General features: G+C 34.9%; 3 protein-coding genes across 3 annotated transcripts; 2 read left to right on the forward strand and 1 right to left on the reverse strand.

Annotated features, from left to right (window-relative positions):
• Nucleotides 1-104: 104 nt before the first annotated feature.
• KVR01_005358 (uncharacterized protein) lies at nucleotides 105-2,811 on the forward strand. The gene has a single exon (XM_044792332.1). The coding sequence runs from the start codon at nucleotides 257-259 to the stop codon at nucleotides 2,642-2,644; it is 2,388 nt and encodes a 795-aa protein (XP_044645803.1). The 5' UTR covers nucleotides 105-256; the 3' UTR covers nucleotides 2,645-2,811.
• A 996-nt stretch (nucleotides 2,812-3,807) lies between these two features.
• KVR01_005598 (uncharacterized protein) lies at nucleotides 3,808-6,096 on the reverse strand. Its single transcript, XM_044782857.1, has 5 exons — nucleotides 5,498-6,096; nucleotides 5,166-5,378; nucleotides 4,835-5,079; nucleotides 4,699-4,764; nucleotides 3,808-4,633 (listed from the first exon to the last, which is right to left on the reverse strand). Exons 2-5 carry the CDS (start codon nucleotides 5,311-5,313, stop codon nucleotides 4,541-4,543), a joined length of 552 nt encoding a protein of 183 aa, XP_044646043.1. The 5' UTR covers nucleotides 5,314-5,378; nucleotides 5,498-6,096; the 3' UTR covers nucleotides 3,808-4,540.
• Nucleotides 6,097-14,769: 8,673 nt separating this feature from the next.
• KVR01_005310 (uncharacterized protein) lies at nucleotides 14,770-16,039 on the forward strand. Its single transcript, XM_044786178.1, has 3 exons — nucleotides 14,770-15,030; nucleotides 15,094-15,301; nucleotides 15,380-16,039. The coding sequence occupies exons 1-3, from the start codon at nucleotides 14,833-14,835 to the stop codon at nucleotides 15,583-15,585; spliced, it is 612 nt and encodes a 203-aa protein (XP_044645755.1). The 5' UTR covers nucleotides 14,770-14,832; the 3' UTR covers nucleotides 15,586-16,039.
• Nucleotides 16,040-16,298: the final 259 nt, after the last annotated feature.

Here is a 16,298-nt window from a genome sequence, read left to right on the forward strand (position 1 = left end):
TCCATGAAGTGGTGTTATCGATAAGGCCTCGCGACATGGGTCTAGTGTTAACGGCTGCAAGCCGCGGGCCGCAGCTCGAAGCTTCTCGAGATATCCAGCCGTGTCGGCGTCATAGTGTGGTTAGGCTCGGCTTCTAGATGTTGATTCGGTGGGGCCCCCAGTTCAAGAATTATTTGATGGGGAGGACGAGCGACTGTTTCCTTTCTCAACTTTCCTTTTGCAGCGTAGAGAATCACATTGCCACAACTGCTTCACGATGTTAACGAGGAGAAACCTACTTTCGTCCACACGGCGCATCGCAAATGCGCAAACCAGTCGATCGACGGCGAGAGTCTTAGCTCTCCGCCCAACTCTTGCCGACTCAGCTTTAACACCCACCACAACAACACCAAGATGTAACCCCCCACGACTTGTACCCTCCATCTCGACAGTGCGACACTATGCGAACGGCCGACCGCACCCGCCAGGGGGCACGCACCGGATGGACATGAGCGGCGGGGAGGAGAAACCGGCACTCGAACAATACGGAATCGACCTCACAGCCAAGGCAAAAGAAGGCAAGCTGGACCCAGTCATCGGGCGGGACGCGGAGATCCAGCGGACGATCCAGGTCCTGTCGCGGAGGACCAAGAACAATCCCGTCCTGATCGGCCAGGCGGGCACGGGCAAGACGGCGATCTTGGAGGGTCTGGCGCTGAGGATAGTCAGGGGCGACGTGCCCGAGTCGATAAAGAACAAGCGCGTCATCACGCTGGACCTAGGAAGCCTGATCGCGGGCGCCAAGTTCCGCGGCGACTTCGAGGAGCGGCTCAAGAAGGTGCTCAGCGAGGTGGAGCAGGCAGAGGGCCAGGTCATCCTGTTTATCGATGAGCTGCACACGCTGCTTGGGCTCGGCAAGGCCGAGGGCTCGATCGATGCCTCGAACCTGCTCAAGCCGGCACTTTCTCGTGGCGAGCTCCAGTGCTGTGGTGCGACCACGCTGAACGAGTACCGGCTTATCGAGAAGGATGTGGCTCTGGCACGGCGGTTCCAGCCCATCCTGGTCAATGAACCCACCGTGGAGGATACCATCAGCATTCTGCGTGGCATCAAGGACAAGTATGAGGTCCATCACGGAGTCCGCATCACCGACGGGGCCCTGGTTGCCGCGGCTACATACTCGAACCGTTACATCACAGACAGATTCCTCCCCGACAAGGCTATCGACCTGATGGACGAGGCTGCAAGTTCATTGCGGCTGCAGCAAGAGAGCAAGCCAGAAGACATCATGCGGCTTGATCAGAGGATCATGACCATTCAGATCGAGCTGGAAAGCTTGCGGAAGGAGAAGGACGTCGCGAGTCGGGAGCGCCGGGAGAAGTTGGAGGCCGACTTGCAGGCGTTGCAAGACGAGGTCAAGACGCTCAATGAGCGATGGGACAAGGAGCGTGGCGAGATCGACAATATCAAGAAGACACAGGCAGACCTTGACAAGGCAAAGGTCGAGCTCGAGATGGCCCAGAGAGAGGGCAACTTCGGGCGTGCCTCTGAGCTCAGATACAGCGTGATCCCGTCCCTGGAGCAGAAGCTGCCCAAGGAGGGAGAGGAGGGAGAGCAGCCCAAAACGGACGGCACCCTCATCCACGACAGCGTCACTGCAGATGACATCGCACAGGTCGTCGCCCGCATCACTGGCATCCCCGTGTCCAAGCTCACGTCAGGGCACATCGAGAAGCTGGTGCACATGGAGGACACCCTGCGGCAGTCGGTCAAGGGCCAGGACGAGGCGCTCGAGGCCGTCGCCAACGCCGTGCGCATGCAGCGCGCCGGGCTCTCGGGCGAGAACAGGCCGCTCGCCAGCTTCTTCTTCCTGGGCCCGACGGGCGTGGGCAAGACGGAGCTGTGCAAGAAGCTTGCGGGGTTCCTCTTCTCGACCGAGTCGGCGGTCGTGCGCTTCGACATGAGCGAGTTCCAGGAGAAGCACACCATCTCGCGGCTCATCGGCGCGCCCTCGGGCTACGTCGGCTACGACGACGCGGGCCAGCTGACCGAGGCGGTGCGGAGGAAGCCCTACGCCGTGCTGCTGTTTGACGAGTTCGAGAAGGCCCACCGCGACATCTCGGCCCTGCTGCTGCAGGTCCTCGACGAGGGCTACCTCACCGACGCCCAGGGCCACAAGGTGGACTTTAGGAACACCATCATCGTGCTGACCTCGAACCTCGGCGCGGACATCATCGTGAGCGACGACCACGCCCGCGAGGACGGCTCCGTCTCCCCCAAGGTGAAGAAGGACGTCATGGACGTCGTCAGCGCAAACTACCCGCCAGAGTTCATCAACCGCCTCGACGAGTTCATCTTCTTCAGGAGGCTGTCGCGTGAGGCGCTGCGCGACATCGTCGACATCCGCCTGAGGGAGCTGCAGGAGCGCCTCGACGACAAGAGGATCACGCTCAGCGTCCCCGACGGGGTGCGGACGTGGCTCGCCGACAAGGGCTACGAGCCCAAGTACGGCGCGAGGCCGCTCAACAGGCTCATCACGCACAAGATCAGCAACAAGCTGGCGGACAAGATCATCAGGGGCCAGATCAAGATGGGCCAGACGGCTGTGGTGTCTGTCAATGAAGACGGGTCTGATCTGGAGGTCAATGCTGAGGGCGAGTCATAGGGTTGGTCTTACGGTATGACATTTTCATCAGTGGCGTTATGGGGATAGGGAAATATGGCTGGGGAAAAAAAAGTCTACGACAGTGACAGTGGCATGCATTGGCGTCCTATTGTATATTCATGTGCATCTCTTCTCAAAGATACCAATAATTTCACTTTTCGAAAAGGTTTGAAGTACCAAATCATTCAGACGAAGATCGTTCATGTATCCTATAAGTATGGGTGAGCACTAGAGCAGCTCATCTGCGTGCAAATCCAAACAGCAATGCGTACTGCACATAAATGTGCAGAGGCCATCATCGTCAATCACTAACGAACTGCCCACACAATCATCTCATCGACGGTCTGCGCACTGATGTCCGTAGCTTCAACGTCGAGGGGGCCAAATAGCGCCCAACTGGACAAGCAATGCACACCAAGCACAAGCACCCAGAAGGCCCCTGGGATACCCCATCCTTTCACACGGACTGTGCGCACAATCCGATTCCTGACACTCGACCCCAGGAGAGAGAAGAGGGGACGGGACGCGACCCTTGGACCCGCAGTCCAGCCCAGGGGGGCGTGTGTCAACTCTTGCCGGGGCGGGATGGGCGAGACAAAGAACAGGAAGGGGGGGGGAAATCCCCAAAGAGAAACGGCGAGGTAGCCGATCGAGTCCTGTGGGAAAAGGCCACCTGTCCGCGTCTGTTTCGTTTCGCCGCGTCAGAGAATACGTATTTACCTTTGCGTTGCTAAGAGAGAGAAACCCCGACGGTCAGCTTGCTTGACTTGCTTGGCCTTGTGGTGCGGGGTGGATGATCAAGTTTAGGCTTCACAATTACTACATCCCACCTGTTCTATTGTATATTTTGGACATGGATAATGGCAGGCAGCAGCGGCCATCAGCGGTAATGAATGGAACATGTGGCAGTTTGGTAACCAGCACCGAGTAACTCAGGCTCATCCAATCTCGAGTACCGCGCAGGGGGCGCAAGGGGAACAGAACTGTGAGAGGGTTGAAACGCAGTGACTTACTAGTGGGTCATCCGAGCCGCAACAAATGTTGCTGACGTTGCGCAATGCACCAAGGGACCAGAGCCTCGCTCTCGCTTCTAGAATGTTTCCTCGATGGTGGGGCCTCTCCGGATATTTTGCAGCGGAGAGGCCTAAACTTTGGGAAAAGAATTAATCATGCCTCGAGGCTTGCTCGAAGAAACGATGATGTGTATTGCAAACTTTTCTTCTTACTTGACTACACAAATGCCGACCCGAACCGCGCCTCTGGCATAAGACAATGAGTGGTGACTTTGACGGAAAGACGTGGTGTTTTTCTTTCTTGTCCCATGGCGCGTGCGAGACAAAGACCAAGGCGCACAGTGGAAGAGCAAAAATAAAACCAGTCTATGTAAAAACGACGATAACAAGAAAGACTCCTGCTTTGCGTGTCAAGAAGGAGCCCCGAGAGGCGGGGGGAGCGAGCTGATGCAAGGGTGGACCACTGATTCCTCCTTCTCTCCCACTCGCGTATCTAAAGCTCGATGAGGCGGCGAGGATTGAAAGACCAGACCAACATAATGCCTTTCGTTTTGATTCGTAACCCACTCCCTCCCTCGTATCAAATGCTGTTGATGAAAGAGGGACGTGACGTGTCTTGAAAAAGTCGGAATCATATCCTCAAATCGTACAAAGATTCCTTGCCCCGTTGCGCCCCGTTCCCCGCCTTTCTTTCCGCGAAAGACCAAGCGTGCGAAATGACCTCGTTTGCCCCGATTAGCGGCTCTACTGATTCATTCGTGACCACCTTGCGATGCATTATGTCCTGGTTCATTGTCCTTAAATAAATTCGATTGCGTTGAGGTAACTTGTGAGGCACAACCGAGTGCGGACTGCCGAGGAGATATCCGTCGAAACCGACGCCTTAGGCGCTGCCAGCCTTGCGGAGGGATGTGGCGAGCCACTCGAGACCTTCATAGAGACCATCACCGGAAGTAGCGCAAGTGGATTGGATGTACTGCTCGTTGATTAGCATACTGCTGCGCCAGGGAATCTTGAGGGGGAGGAGGGGCTGAGGCATACCCAGGCACGCTGTCGCAGGCTGTGGAGGCCAAGCTTGTCTGTGATCTCTGCGGCGTTCATTGCGTTCTGTCGCGTGGTTAGCAAAGCGAGCCATCCGGGGCGGGGGGGGGGGCGGGTCGCATCAGGAGATACTTACGGGCAAATCCTGCTTGTTGGCGAAGACGAGGAGGTTGGCATCGCGCAACTCGTCCTCGTTCAGCATACGCTGAAGCTCCTCCCGGGCCTCGACGATACGATCGCGATCGTTAGAGTCGACGACGAAGATGATACCCTGGGTGTTCTGGAAGTAGTGCCTCCACAGAGGTCGAATCTTGTCCTGTCCACCGACATCCCACACGGTGAAAGAAATGTTCTTGTACTCGACCGTCTCGACGTTGAAGCCTTTACGGGGGTCAGCACGCGAGCCAATCCGTGCCCGACAGGCAATTGAGGGTTATCTTGAAGCGGGTTGGGTTGGGCCGACATACCGATGGTGGGAATGGTTGTGACGATTTCACCCAGCTTGAGCTTGTAGAGAATGGTAGTCTTTCCGGCAGCGTCCAGGCCGACCATCAGAATTCTCATCTCCTTCTTTCCCCACAGACGGTCAAACAGCTTTGAGATGGAGAGACCCATGTTGGCGGTATGTGATGACGCTTGAGCTAGGATGTGTGTGAGGAGGCGAGAACAAGACCCTTTATCTGCGCGATCGGTTCGGGGTCAGCAAATCGGAAACCGACTATTTCACAATGGTGTCGAGTTGATTGCGATGGATGGGAGGGCGGCGCGAGGGTTGAGCGCTGCGGCAGAGAGAGCACACCTTTGTACTCGGTGCCGGGGTAAATGACAGATAGCAGAAACGGACGGCGCAGGCAGGACTCGGGAGGGACAAGGCAGCAAGGAACACAGGCAAGGTGTAGCCAGGCTGCGGCCCGAGATGATTTGGAGGTGACAGATAAACGGGAAGAAGGCACAGGATGGGATTGAGGGCAGGGTCACGAGGCACGAGGCACGCGTGTCGTTTGCAGGCCGCCCCTTGATACGAGGATGGTAGGGTGACGATGACGATGTCGATGATAATGATAGAGGTGGACTGGTCGGGTCGCGATGCAGTGGGCAGAGGGTGATGATGGCGGTCGTCAAGGAAAGGGGGCAAAGGCAGACTCACATGCAGTGGGGTCTCACAGTGTCAGTGTTGATAGAGGTCGGGCGAGGTGATGCTCGTGGTCTTGTCGTGTCGTGTGGTTGGGATACTGTCGGTGTGAAGGGAGGACTGGATGTGAGAGAGACTGGGCGGTAGAAAAATAACGGGGCCTGTTGAATGAGAACAGATTGGTGGTTTTTTTCGGGCAATGGGACAGGCCTTAGTTGCCTTGGCCCTGGCTCTTAACAGCGTGCTGCAGTGCGGGTGATAGGAGCGGGCAGGGGATCATCAGCAGCCTTGGGTACCTAGTAGTAAGCACGCTCTACGCTACTCTACTCTACTCTACTCTACACTACGCAGTACCGGCCTGTCTGTCTGTCTGTCTGGCAAGGAAGGAGGCGGCGGACAGGGCCCCCTAACAGTAGCACCTGTTGTTTGGTCAGAGGCCACTGCGGCCCAGATTTTCGGCGAGCAGTCGGGAGCAGAAGCAAGGCATCGAGGGGGCCAGACCAACCAGCTGCCCGCATCCACCCCCACCCACTATAGCCAGATACCTCTCGGATGCAGCTGCGAGGGGTTATAGGGGCTTACCAGCTCGGCTAACCTCTTGGCAAAAGCTCGGCTAACCTCTTAGCGCCAAGCCACTAGCAGGGATCAAGAAAGGTATAAAGGAGATACCATATAACTACATTTTAGAAAAATAGAGTATTTAAACTATTCTTAGCCCTAATTTAAAAATAATATTAAACTAGTTTTAAGCTAGCTAGGGGCTAGTAACAAATTTAAAGCTATTATAAATAAAATAAAAGCAAAATAATAATAGCTAATACTAGCAAAATACTAGTATAATAAGTTTTTTTTTTTTAGCTTATAAAAAAATTTTCTTATTTTCTTAAAACTAGTTCCTTTTAACCTAAATAATTATTTTCCCTTTTTTTTTTTTTTTATTAATAAAGCTAGTTATAATAACTTTTAAATATAATATAAAAACCCTTTTAGGTATAAACATAAATAAATTAAAATTAATTTAAAGCCTTTTTTAAAATAAAAACTAATATATATATATAAAAAAATTATAAAGTATATTATAACCTAAAAAAGCGCCCTATTAATATTATTTTATTTACCCTTATTATAATTAAAAATATAAATATTTTAAATTAGGTTTTAAACTAATTTTTAATTAGTTTTATACTAAATTATTAGCCCTATTAATAAATATATAATTTATAAAAAATATATTACTAATTACTAATATAATAAAATCTTTTATTACTACTATAACTTAAAGAAATAAAAAATATATTTCTAAAAAATATAATAAAAGCTTTACGCCTTTTTAAAGCTAGTTTCTAACTAATTTTAAGGCCCTATATTAGCATTTTCTTTTTATAAATATATTTATAATAACTATAAAATTAAATAAAAAAAAAATACTATTAATATTAATAAGGGTAAAAAACACTTTAAAAATAAAAAAATTAATATAATTAATTAGTATATTACATTTAGCTTTAAACTAGTTTTTAACTAGCTTTAAAATTCTATAAGGCCATTATAAATTGCTACTATTAAAATATATAAAATAAATAGAAGAATATATATAGAATTTTATATAATTTTAAAACTAATTACTAACTAATTTAAAACTAATTTTTAATACTAATAATACTAAATTTTATAAAGTTTATTTATATAAGCAGGCTAAGGCTTAAACTTAAACTAATATTGCTATTATTACTAAAAAGGCTTATATTAAAAAGGTAAAGTTAAATTATATTACCTAAGCTATTACCAACTTTAATAATACTATTAATAATATTAATAAAAATAGTATATTTTATATTTATTTTATTTATTATTAGTTTTTAATTAATTTAAATTTAAATATAAAGGCTTACTTAGCTTGCCTTTATAAAAAGGCTTAGCCCTTAAAAAAGCGCCTTATAAAAATTAATTTAAAAAATTAGGTTTTAACTATAAATTATATATATATAAATTAAAATTAATTCCAAATTAATTTAAAAATAAGTATATAAAACTTATATAAAGTTAAATATAATTAGTATTATTAAAAAAAATAATTTTGCTAAATAAATTTATAAAAACTATAAAGACTTTAATTTAAAATATAAATAGCTTTATATTTATATAAAACTAATTTCTAATATAGTTTATAGCTTATAATTATACTAATAACTAGGCGTATACCCTTTTTTAAAAATATAGTAATATTATAATTGCCCTAACTTTATATAAGTATATTTTAAAAAGGTAAATATTATATTAATAATAAAGTTATTATAGCCTATTTTAAAAACTTATTTAAAGTAATTAATAACTAGCTTAAAACTAATTTAAAAATTTTATTAGCATTAAATTAAAATACTTTAAGTATTAGCAGTTTTATATAAGGGTTTTAATATTTATTAAATAGGCCTAAATTAGGCTTTAAATTTAACTAGTATTTTATAATAATTTAATTTATAACTATTTTAAAACTAATTTAAATCTATTTATAAAATTAACTATAATTTATAAAAATATTATTTTTATTAAATTTCTTATTAAATTTCTTATTAAATTCCTTATTAAATTCCTTATTAAACTTTTATTAAATTTTTATTAAATTTTTATTAAATTTTTATTAAATTTTATAATAAAATTTTATATTTTATATTAAATATAAAATATATATTTATATTTATATTTATATTTATATTTATATTTATATTTATATTTATTTATAAATTTATTTTATTTAAAATTTTATTAATATAATAAATATTAAAATTTTATATATTTAAAATTTATATTTTATATATATTTTAATATTTATTATATTATATTTATTAAATTTATTATATATATTTATATTTTATATTAATTTTATTAAAATATTTTATTAATTTTTAATTAAATAAATATTATATATAATTAAAATTTATTTTATAATATTTTAATATAAAATATATATTTTAAAATAAAATATTAAATATTTAATAAATATTATATTTATTTATTATATTAAATAAAATATTAAATATTTAATAAATATTATATTTATTTATTATATTTAATAAATATTAAATAATATAATAAATAAAATATTAAATATTTAATAAAATATTAAATAAAATATTAAATATTTAATAAATATTATATTTATTTATTATATTAAATAAAATATTAAATATTAAATAAAATATTAAATATTAAATAAAATATTAAATAAAATATTAAATAAAATATTAAATAAAATATTAAATAAAATATTAAATAAAATATTAAATATTTAATAAATATTATATTTATTTATTATATTTAATAAATATTAAATAATATAATAAATAAAATATTAAATATTTAATAAAATATTAAATAAAATATTAAATATTTAATAAATATTATATTTATTTATTATATTAAATAAAATATTAAATATTAAATAAAATATTAAATATTAAATAAAATATTAAATAAAATAATAAATAAAATAATAAATAAAATAATAAATAAAATAATAAATAAAATAATAAATAAAATAATAAATAAAATAATAAATAAAATAATAAATAAAATAATAAATAAAATAATAAATAAAATAATAAATAAAATAATAAATAAAATAATAAATAAAGTAATAAATAAAATAGTAAGTAGAATAGTAAATAAAATAATAAATAAAGTAATAAGTAAAGTAGTAAGTAAAATAGTAAGTAAGTATAATTTTAAAATTAATATGTAATATTAATTATAAAACTAGTTTAAAATTACTATTAAACTAGCCCTAATATATATAAAGCCTATAAATAAACCTTACTAACTTCTATTTTTATTTTACTTATAATAATATTAAAATAAGCTTACTTTTAGCTAATTATAACAACTATTATTATTATTAGGGTATATATAATTTTATAATAAAAATATACCATTTTAATAATTAATTTAAAGCTAATTTTAGATGGCTTTAAATATTTTATAAAAATTTTATTTATAGCTTATTATTTTACCTTTTCTTAATTTAGTTACTAATTAATATTATTACTATATATAGAAATTCTTTTATTAAAAGCACTTTTAAATATACTAAAAGAATATATAATTATACCTATTTTTATAAAATTAGCATAGTAGTAGCCTATTAATAATAGCTATATTTAGCTAAAATTAAAATATATTTTTAAAATAAAATATATTAAATTATTATATTTATATTTTTTAAAAGTACTTTTTTTATATTTAATAAATTGCCTGGTATTATTAGGATATTTCCTTAAATATTTTAATACTTTCCTTTTTTAATAGCTTTAATTTAATTTAAAATAGGTTACCTAGCATTTTTATAAAGGGCCTTAAAATTAATACCTTATTTATTATATAATATTAAAAGGTTTTAAAGGCTATTATTATATTTTTAAATGCAAGTAGCTTTATTATTAATATAAATAGGTTTAAAAATATAGTAAATATAAATATAGATTTTATATTAGCTACAACTTTAAATATTAACTTAACTACTTTAAAATAAGTTTAAAACTAGCTTAATATATAGCTATAAATAAAGTTTAATAAAATTTATTATAAATAAAATATAATATTATAAATTATTATATTCTTTCTAAATTATTTTATTATACTAATTAATATAAAGATTTTTAAAATTATATAAAAGCTATAATATAAATACTGCTATATACTTATTATAAAGCATATATTAAATATAGTAAATTATAATATCTATTAAAAGAGAATTAAAGCACACTTTATTACTTTAACTATTATTAAAAATAAAAGTTTTAAATTAATATAAAACTAGTATTACACTAATAGCAAATATTTATATTATTTTTACTATTTACCTATTTAATACTTTTTTAGCTTTAGTTTTAATTTTAGCTTTTTAACCTTTAATTATTATTACTTTATCTTTTTTTTTTTTTTAGTTCTTTCTTCTATTAGTTATATTTTATATTACTACTATTTAGCCTATAAAAATAAGGCTTAAGTTAAGTATATAAATATTATAGTACCATTTTAAGAAAATATTATAATAGATAAATAAGTTTTTAAAGGCTTAATAGACTTAATATATAGCTTTTTCTATATAATAATTTAAAACTAGTTTTAAATTAAAATAATATTTATATTTAATAAACTTTAAAATTTGCTTTATTTTTATTATATTAAAGCTATTTAATAAATTTAACTTTTATATAAGTTATAAAAGACTTAAGAAATTATTATTATTATTTTTAAGTAAAATAGTACTATAAACTATTATTATATTAAATGGGAATAGTACTTAGCTTTATTTTTATTATAATTATAAACTAGTTTTAGGTAAATTAAGTATATTTAAGCAATTAGTTTTAAAAGTATATTTTAAGGAAATAAAATATAATATATTAAAGCTTATAGGAGTTATATTTATAAATTGTCTATTTTAAAGGTTAATTTTATTTTATTAATTATTTTAAATTTAAAATTATTAATGCTTAAATTAAGATTTTTATATATAATAAATACCTTTTAATAAGGCATAATATGTAAAATAATACTATTAATTAATGGACTTGCTATTTCTAATTACTTTAGCTAAACTAAAACTAGTTTTAAAGAAGTATATAATTAGGTGGCTAACTTTAAAAATATTAATATAATTTAAAATATTATTTTAAACTTTTTATAATATAAAAAATAGGTTTTTATTAATATATTTAGCCAAAACTTCTTACTTTTATAACTTAGCCTAAACTTAAACTTTATTTAAATATTACTTGCCTAATAGGTATTAAAAACTAATATTATATAGGTATATATAACTATATATACTTATAAAAAATTATAATTTATAATATATATATTTATATTTTTATATTATACTAGTTCAACTATATACTAATATATATTAAAATTTTTTAACTTTAATATAGTAAATATCTTATATAAAATAAATTTTATAAAAATAATAATATAAAAGGTGCTATTTTAGTATTTATCCTTATATAAAAAAGCTTTATAAGTTTAAAGCAATAAAATATTAGCTAAGTTCTATAAATAATTAATAAATAATATAAAACTAATTTTATATATTTTATTAGTAAGCTATATAATACTATTATTTATAATTATTATTTTCTATTAATTATTACTAAAACCATAAATATATTACCACTAATTTAAAATATTAAACTTTTAGTTAAAAGTATAAAATATTATTTAAATAAATAATAGTAGCTATAATAAATTTACTATTTATAAAAATTTATAAATAAATTATTACTAATAATAAAGTTAAAACTAGCTTTATTATAGTTTTAAAATATTTACCTTTATTAATAAAATGTAACTATCCTAATAATAACCTTACTTTTATTATATATATATAGCCGCTTTTAAAACTTATTAATTTTAAATATATAATTTTTAAAGCTTTTAAATTATTTTTAAAAAGTATATAATAAGGTAATTTATTTTATTATAGTAAATATAACAGATATATTATAATTAGTTAGGAACTAGTTTTATATTAATATTATATAATATACCTATAGCCCTTTTTATAAATAATTTATTTTTATATATTTTAATAATAAATTTAATATTATTAAGATTTGGGTATTAAAAGTATATTAATATATAATTAAGGCTTTTAAATAAATATATTTAATAATTTAAGCTAAATTATAATACAATTTTATTATAAAAATAGTAAAAATAAATTTAAACTTTAAATATTATAAAAGTATTACTAGTTAATATTTAAATTAAATTAAATAAAATTTAAAACTAATATATATATAAATATATAAATATAGCTAACTAATTTTATAATTAATTAAAAATCTTATATAATAAGGCTTTATTAGTTTTATTAGTAACTAAAAGTTTATAATAATAGATTTTATATATTAATAATATTACCTTTTAATATGCTTTATATTTTAAAAATAAAAAATAAAATTATAGCTATAATTAATATATATTTATTATATTAATTTACTAGCATAATTATAGCCTAAAACTAGTTTAATATAAAATAAAACTAAATAAAAATAATTATATATAACAAGTAGACTTTTAGCTTTGCCTTTATATTATAATATTATAAATGCTACTATTATTCTATAATATATTATATATAAGGTTGCTAAAAGCAATTTATAAATTATTAATAGCATTATATAAAAATGGTAGAATATAATAGAAATTATAATAGGCTTTTTCTTATTTATTATAAAGTATTTATATTAAATAAAGTATTTTTTTATTTATAAACTTAAATTGCTTTAAAAGCAATTTATATAGGTTTTTATATTTTAAATAAAAGTAATGCCCTTATAAATAATATAGCTAGGCTATAATTTATATTAATAAAACCTTTTTCTTAAAACTTTTATATAATTATATTATATTATCTATATATTAATTAGAAATTAGTTTATTAAAATATATATAAATTTATAGTATAGGCACTAAAATAAAATGGCTATCCTTTATATTTTATATTTTAAAAGCTACTAATTAAAATAGTATATTTATTATTTTAATAAAATTTAAATTTATATTTAAAATATTATTTAAAATATAAAAGTATATTTTAATATTATTATATTTATAATAATATTTAATATACTAAGTATTATTTAAAAATAAATATATAATAGTAAGTTGATAGCTATTATTAAAATATATATTAAATATAATTTAAATAAATATAAGTATATAGCTAGTTTTATACTAGTTTATAGTTTAAGCTATACTTATTATATTATATATTAAATTTATAATACATTTTTCCTATAATATTTGCAATTAATATATATTTTTATTCTAATATCTTAAAATAAAGGGCAGTTTTTATATATATAATCTTTAATATAAATAGCTTTAAGGCCTTTATAAAATAATAAATATTATTATTAAATATAATTATACTATTATTATTTTTAATGCTATTTTTAATTTAAAATAATAAAACTATTTTATAAGTTTAAAATAAATATAAAACTAGTTAATTATAATATATATATACTAGTTAATAATAATATTGCTTATAAGTTAATTATAGTTATTATTTTATAAAATAAATAAATAAAATATAATTAGTAAAGGAAATTCTAAGCTTATAGGTATTAGGCCTAATATTTTATTAAAATTACCTTTATTTATTATTAAATTTAAATTAGCTTTACTAGTAGTTAATTTTAAATATATTATTATGCTTATATAATTGGGCTATAAGTAGTATATAAAACCAAACTAAAAAAAGTTTAAAACTAGTTTAAAAATTATATATAAAAGTATATATAAAAGAATAGCGCTATTTCCTTATTATATTCTTATTATATATTATATAAAGCTAATATATATATTAAGTTTCCTTTAAGTTACTTGTTTATTTAATTAGTGTGATATTAAATAAGCTTAAATTTTTAAGCCCTTTAATTGGTTGCAGCTACCCTTATAATGCCCTATAGGTTAGCCTTTACCGGGCCTGACGGTTAGCCGAGCTACTAACCCGGGTTGGGGGCTCCTCCTGCCCATCCAGATAGCCCAGACTGCCAGACCGGAGCCAGACCAGGCTTACCTGGGCAGGTGGGCCCGTGCTTCTCAATCCTACCAGCCTGCCAGCCTGCTCGACTTCTCCTGTCTTACCCATCAGGTCCGCCCGTCACAGACAGGTACCTGAAGCCCAGTAGTCCCGGGTACCTCCCCAGCCCACGTTCCGCAACACTATACACGGGTAGCACCCAGCCCAGCCCCCGTATCCTACACTACACGTGTACTCCACACACACAAATCCGTCCAATCGGCGGAGCAGACACGCGATCCGCTCCCTGTCAAGGCCGCTGGGGCCTGCCGAGTTGTAGCCAGCTGCGAAAGCTCCAAGCTTGTGAATAATCGCCAGCTTGTCCCGTTGTGCTGGAGGCTCCGCGCGCGCGCAACGACGACAGATAACCACCACAAACACTACCCCCCCCCCCACCACATCGCCCCCCAAGATGCAGTTCCCCTCGGCGTCGTCGCTGCTGCTGGCAGCTGGGCTCTTCACTTCCGCAGTCGCACACAACATCCAGCTGCCAGCCCACGGCCGGGAATGCTTCCACGAGGTCCTCCACAAGGATGACAAGATGACCGTGTCCTTCCAGGTGGGAGACAGGGAGTTTGGCGGCGCAGGAAATCTGGAGATCGACTTTTGGGTATGAACATATGAACAGAGTGATGCATTGTTCCAATTGCTGACACCTGGCTCCCTCGATTAGATCACAACCCCAGTCGGACAGTACGAGGTTTTCGAGAAGGCCACCTCCAATGGCGACCACTCCTTCGAGGCCAAGCACGACGGCAAATATCTCTACTGCTTTGGAAACGAGCACTGGGGCTCGTCCAGCAAGGAGGTCTCGTTCAACGTCCACGGCGTTGTCTACGTTTCCGAATCCGACACACCATCAGATCCTCTCGAGGCTGAAGGTATACGCCTCCCCCCTCGTCTCCTCCTCCTTGCTTGTCCCAACCTGCTTTTACTTGCGTACTAACATGGTCCACCAGTCCGCAAACTCTCCGAGGTCCTGGCCCAGGTCAAGGACGAGCAGTCGTACATTGTCGTCCGCGAGCGCACCCACCGAAACACCGCCGAGAGCACAAACAGCCGGGTCAAGTGGTGGAACGTCTTCATCATCGGTGTCGTCATTGGCGAATCTGTCTTCCAGGTCTGGTGGCTGAGGAGGTTCTTCGAGGTCAAGCGGGTCGTGTAGATGTTGTTGCACCCCAACAACACAACGGATACTTGATTAATACGAGCGGGCTCTGTTCTCAATACCCAAGACGAGGAGCATGCAAAGTCCAGCGCGTTGTGCAATTTTAGGCGTATCGGGAAACGGGCAAAGAAAGTGAACATGACGGATGGCTGTCATGTATGCTACTGTACGAATGCAAGATATATGGCAAAACCTGAGGGGTGACTCTGCCGAGCAGTATGACTGATGTGTTTCAGTAATACTCTTGATATTAATTATCGCCATATCCAGGCATTTTGTACCCCGGGTGTGCACGCAATTACGGCATATCTGGAGGCTCAGTCGACAAGCTTATATCACATCCTCTATCGGCTAAGGATTATTACTGTGGAGCACCGCAAATAAGTCCTCGACGATCCATGGGAATCAACGAAATAAGCCACGTTCAGTTCCAAAAGCACAACGACAAGCGTAGCATCTTTACACAATTGACAGCAAAAGGGATTACAGATCCAAAAGTGAAGTAGAGAACAAATAAAGGGGGCTGAAAGTGGACATTAGGGCCTGCCCACGACCAGAATTGCGCCGGAATAATTGTGTGTTCACACCACCGGCAGCAAACATTCGAGGACGATAAGTGCAGCCAACCCAGTTGGGTATAAGCAGACGGCCGCGAGTCCCTACCTGACTGAATATACACAGACGCACGAATGCACACGTGTATTGACTAA

The sequence above is a fragment of the Diaporthe batatas genome, assembly GCF_019321695.1.
Source record: "Diaporthe batatas strain CRI 302-4 chromosome Unknown Contig00005, whole genome shotgun sequence".
Classification (NCBI taxonomy): domain Eukaryota; kingdom Fungi; phylum Ascomycota; class Sordariomycetes; order Diaporthales; family Diaporthaceae; genus Diaporthe; species Diaporthe batatas.

Excerpts from the sequence above, each read along its gene's own strand:
- KVR01_005310 (XM_044786178.1), top strand. The coding sequence starts at position 14,833 with ATGCAGTTCCCCTCGGCGTCGTCGCTGCTGCTGGCAGCTGGGCTCTTC. Across the intron at positions 15,031-15,093 it reads ATCTGGAGATCGACTTTTGG|ATCACAACCCCAGTCGGACA; the intron begins GTATGAACATAT and ends TCCCTCGATTAG. Across the intron at positions 15,302-15,379 it reads AGATCCTCTCGAGGCTGAAG|TCCGCAAACTCTCCGAGGTC; the intron begins GTATACGCCTCC and ends ATGGTCCACCAG.
- KVR01_005358 (XM_044792332.1), top strand. The coding sequence starts at position 257 with ATGTTAACGAGGAGAAACCTACTTTCGTCCACACGGCGCATCGCAAAT.
- KVR01_005598 (XM_044782857.1), bottom strand. The coding sequence starts at position 5,313 with ATGGGTCTCTCCATCTCAAAGCTGTTTGACCGTCTGTGGGGAAAGAAG. Across the intron at positions 5,080-5,165 it reads CACAACCATTCCCACCATCG|GCTTCAACGTCGAGACGGTC; the intron begins GTATGTCGGCCC and ends ACCCCCGTAAAG. Across the intron at positions 4,634-4,698 it reads GCCTGCGACAGCGTGCCTGG|TACATCCAATCCACTTGCGC; the intron begins GTATGCCTCAGC and ends ATCAACGAGCAG.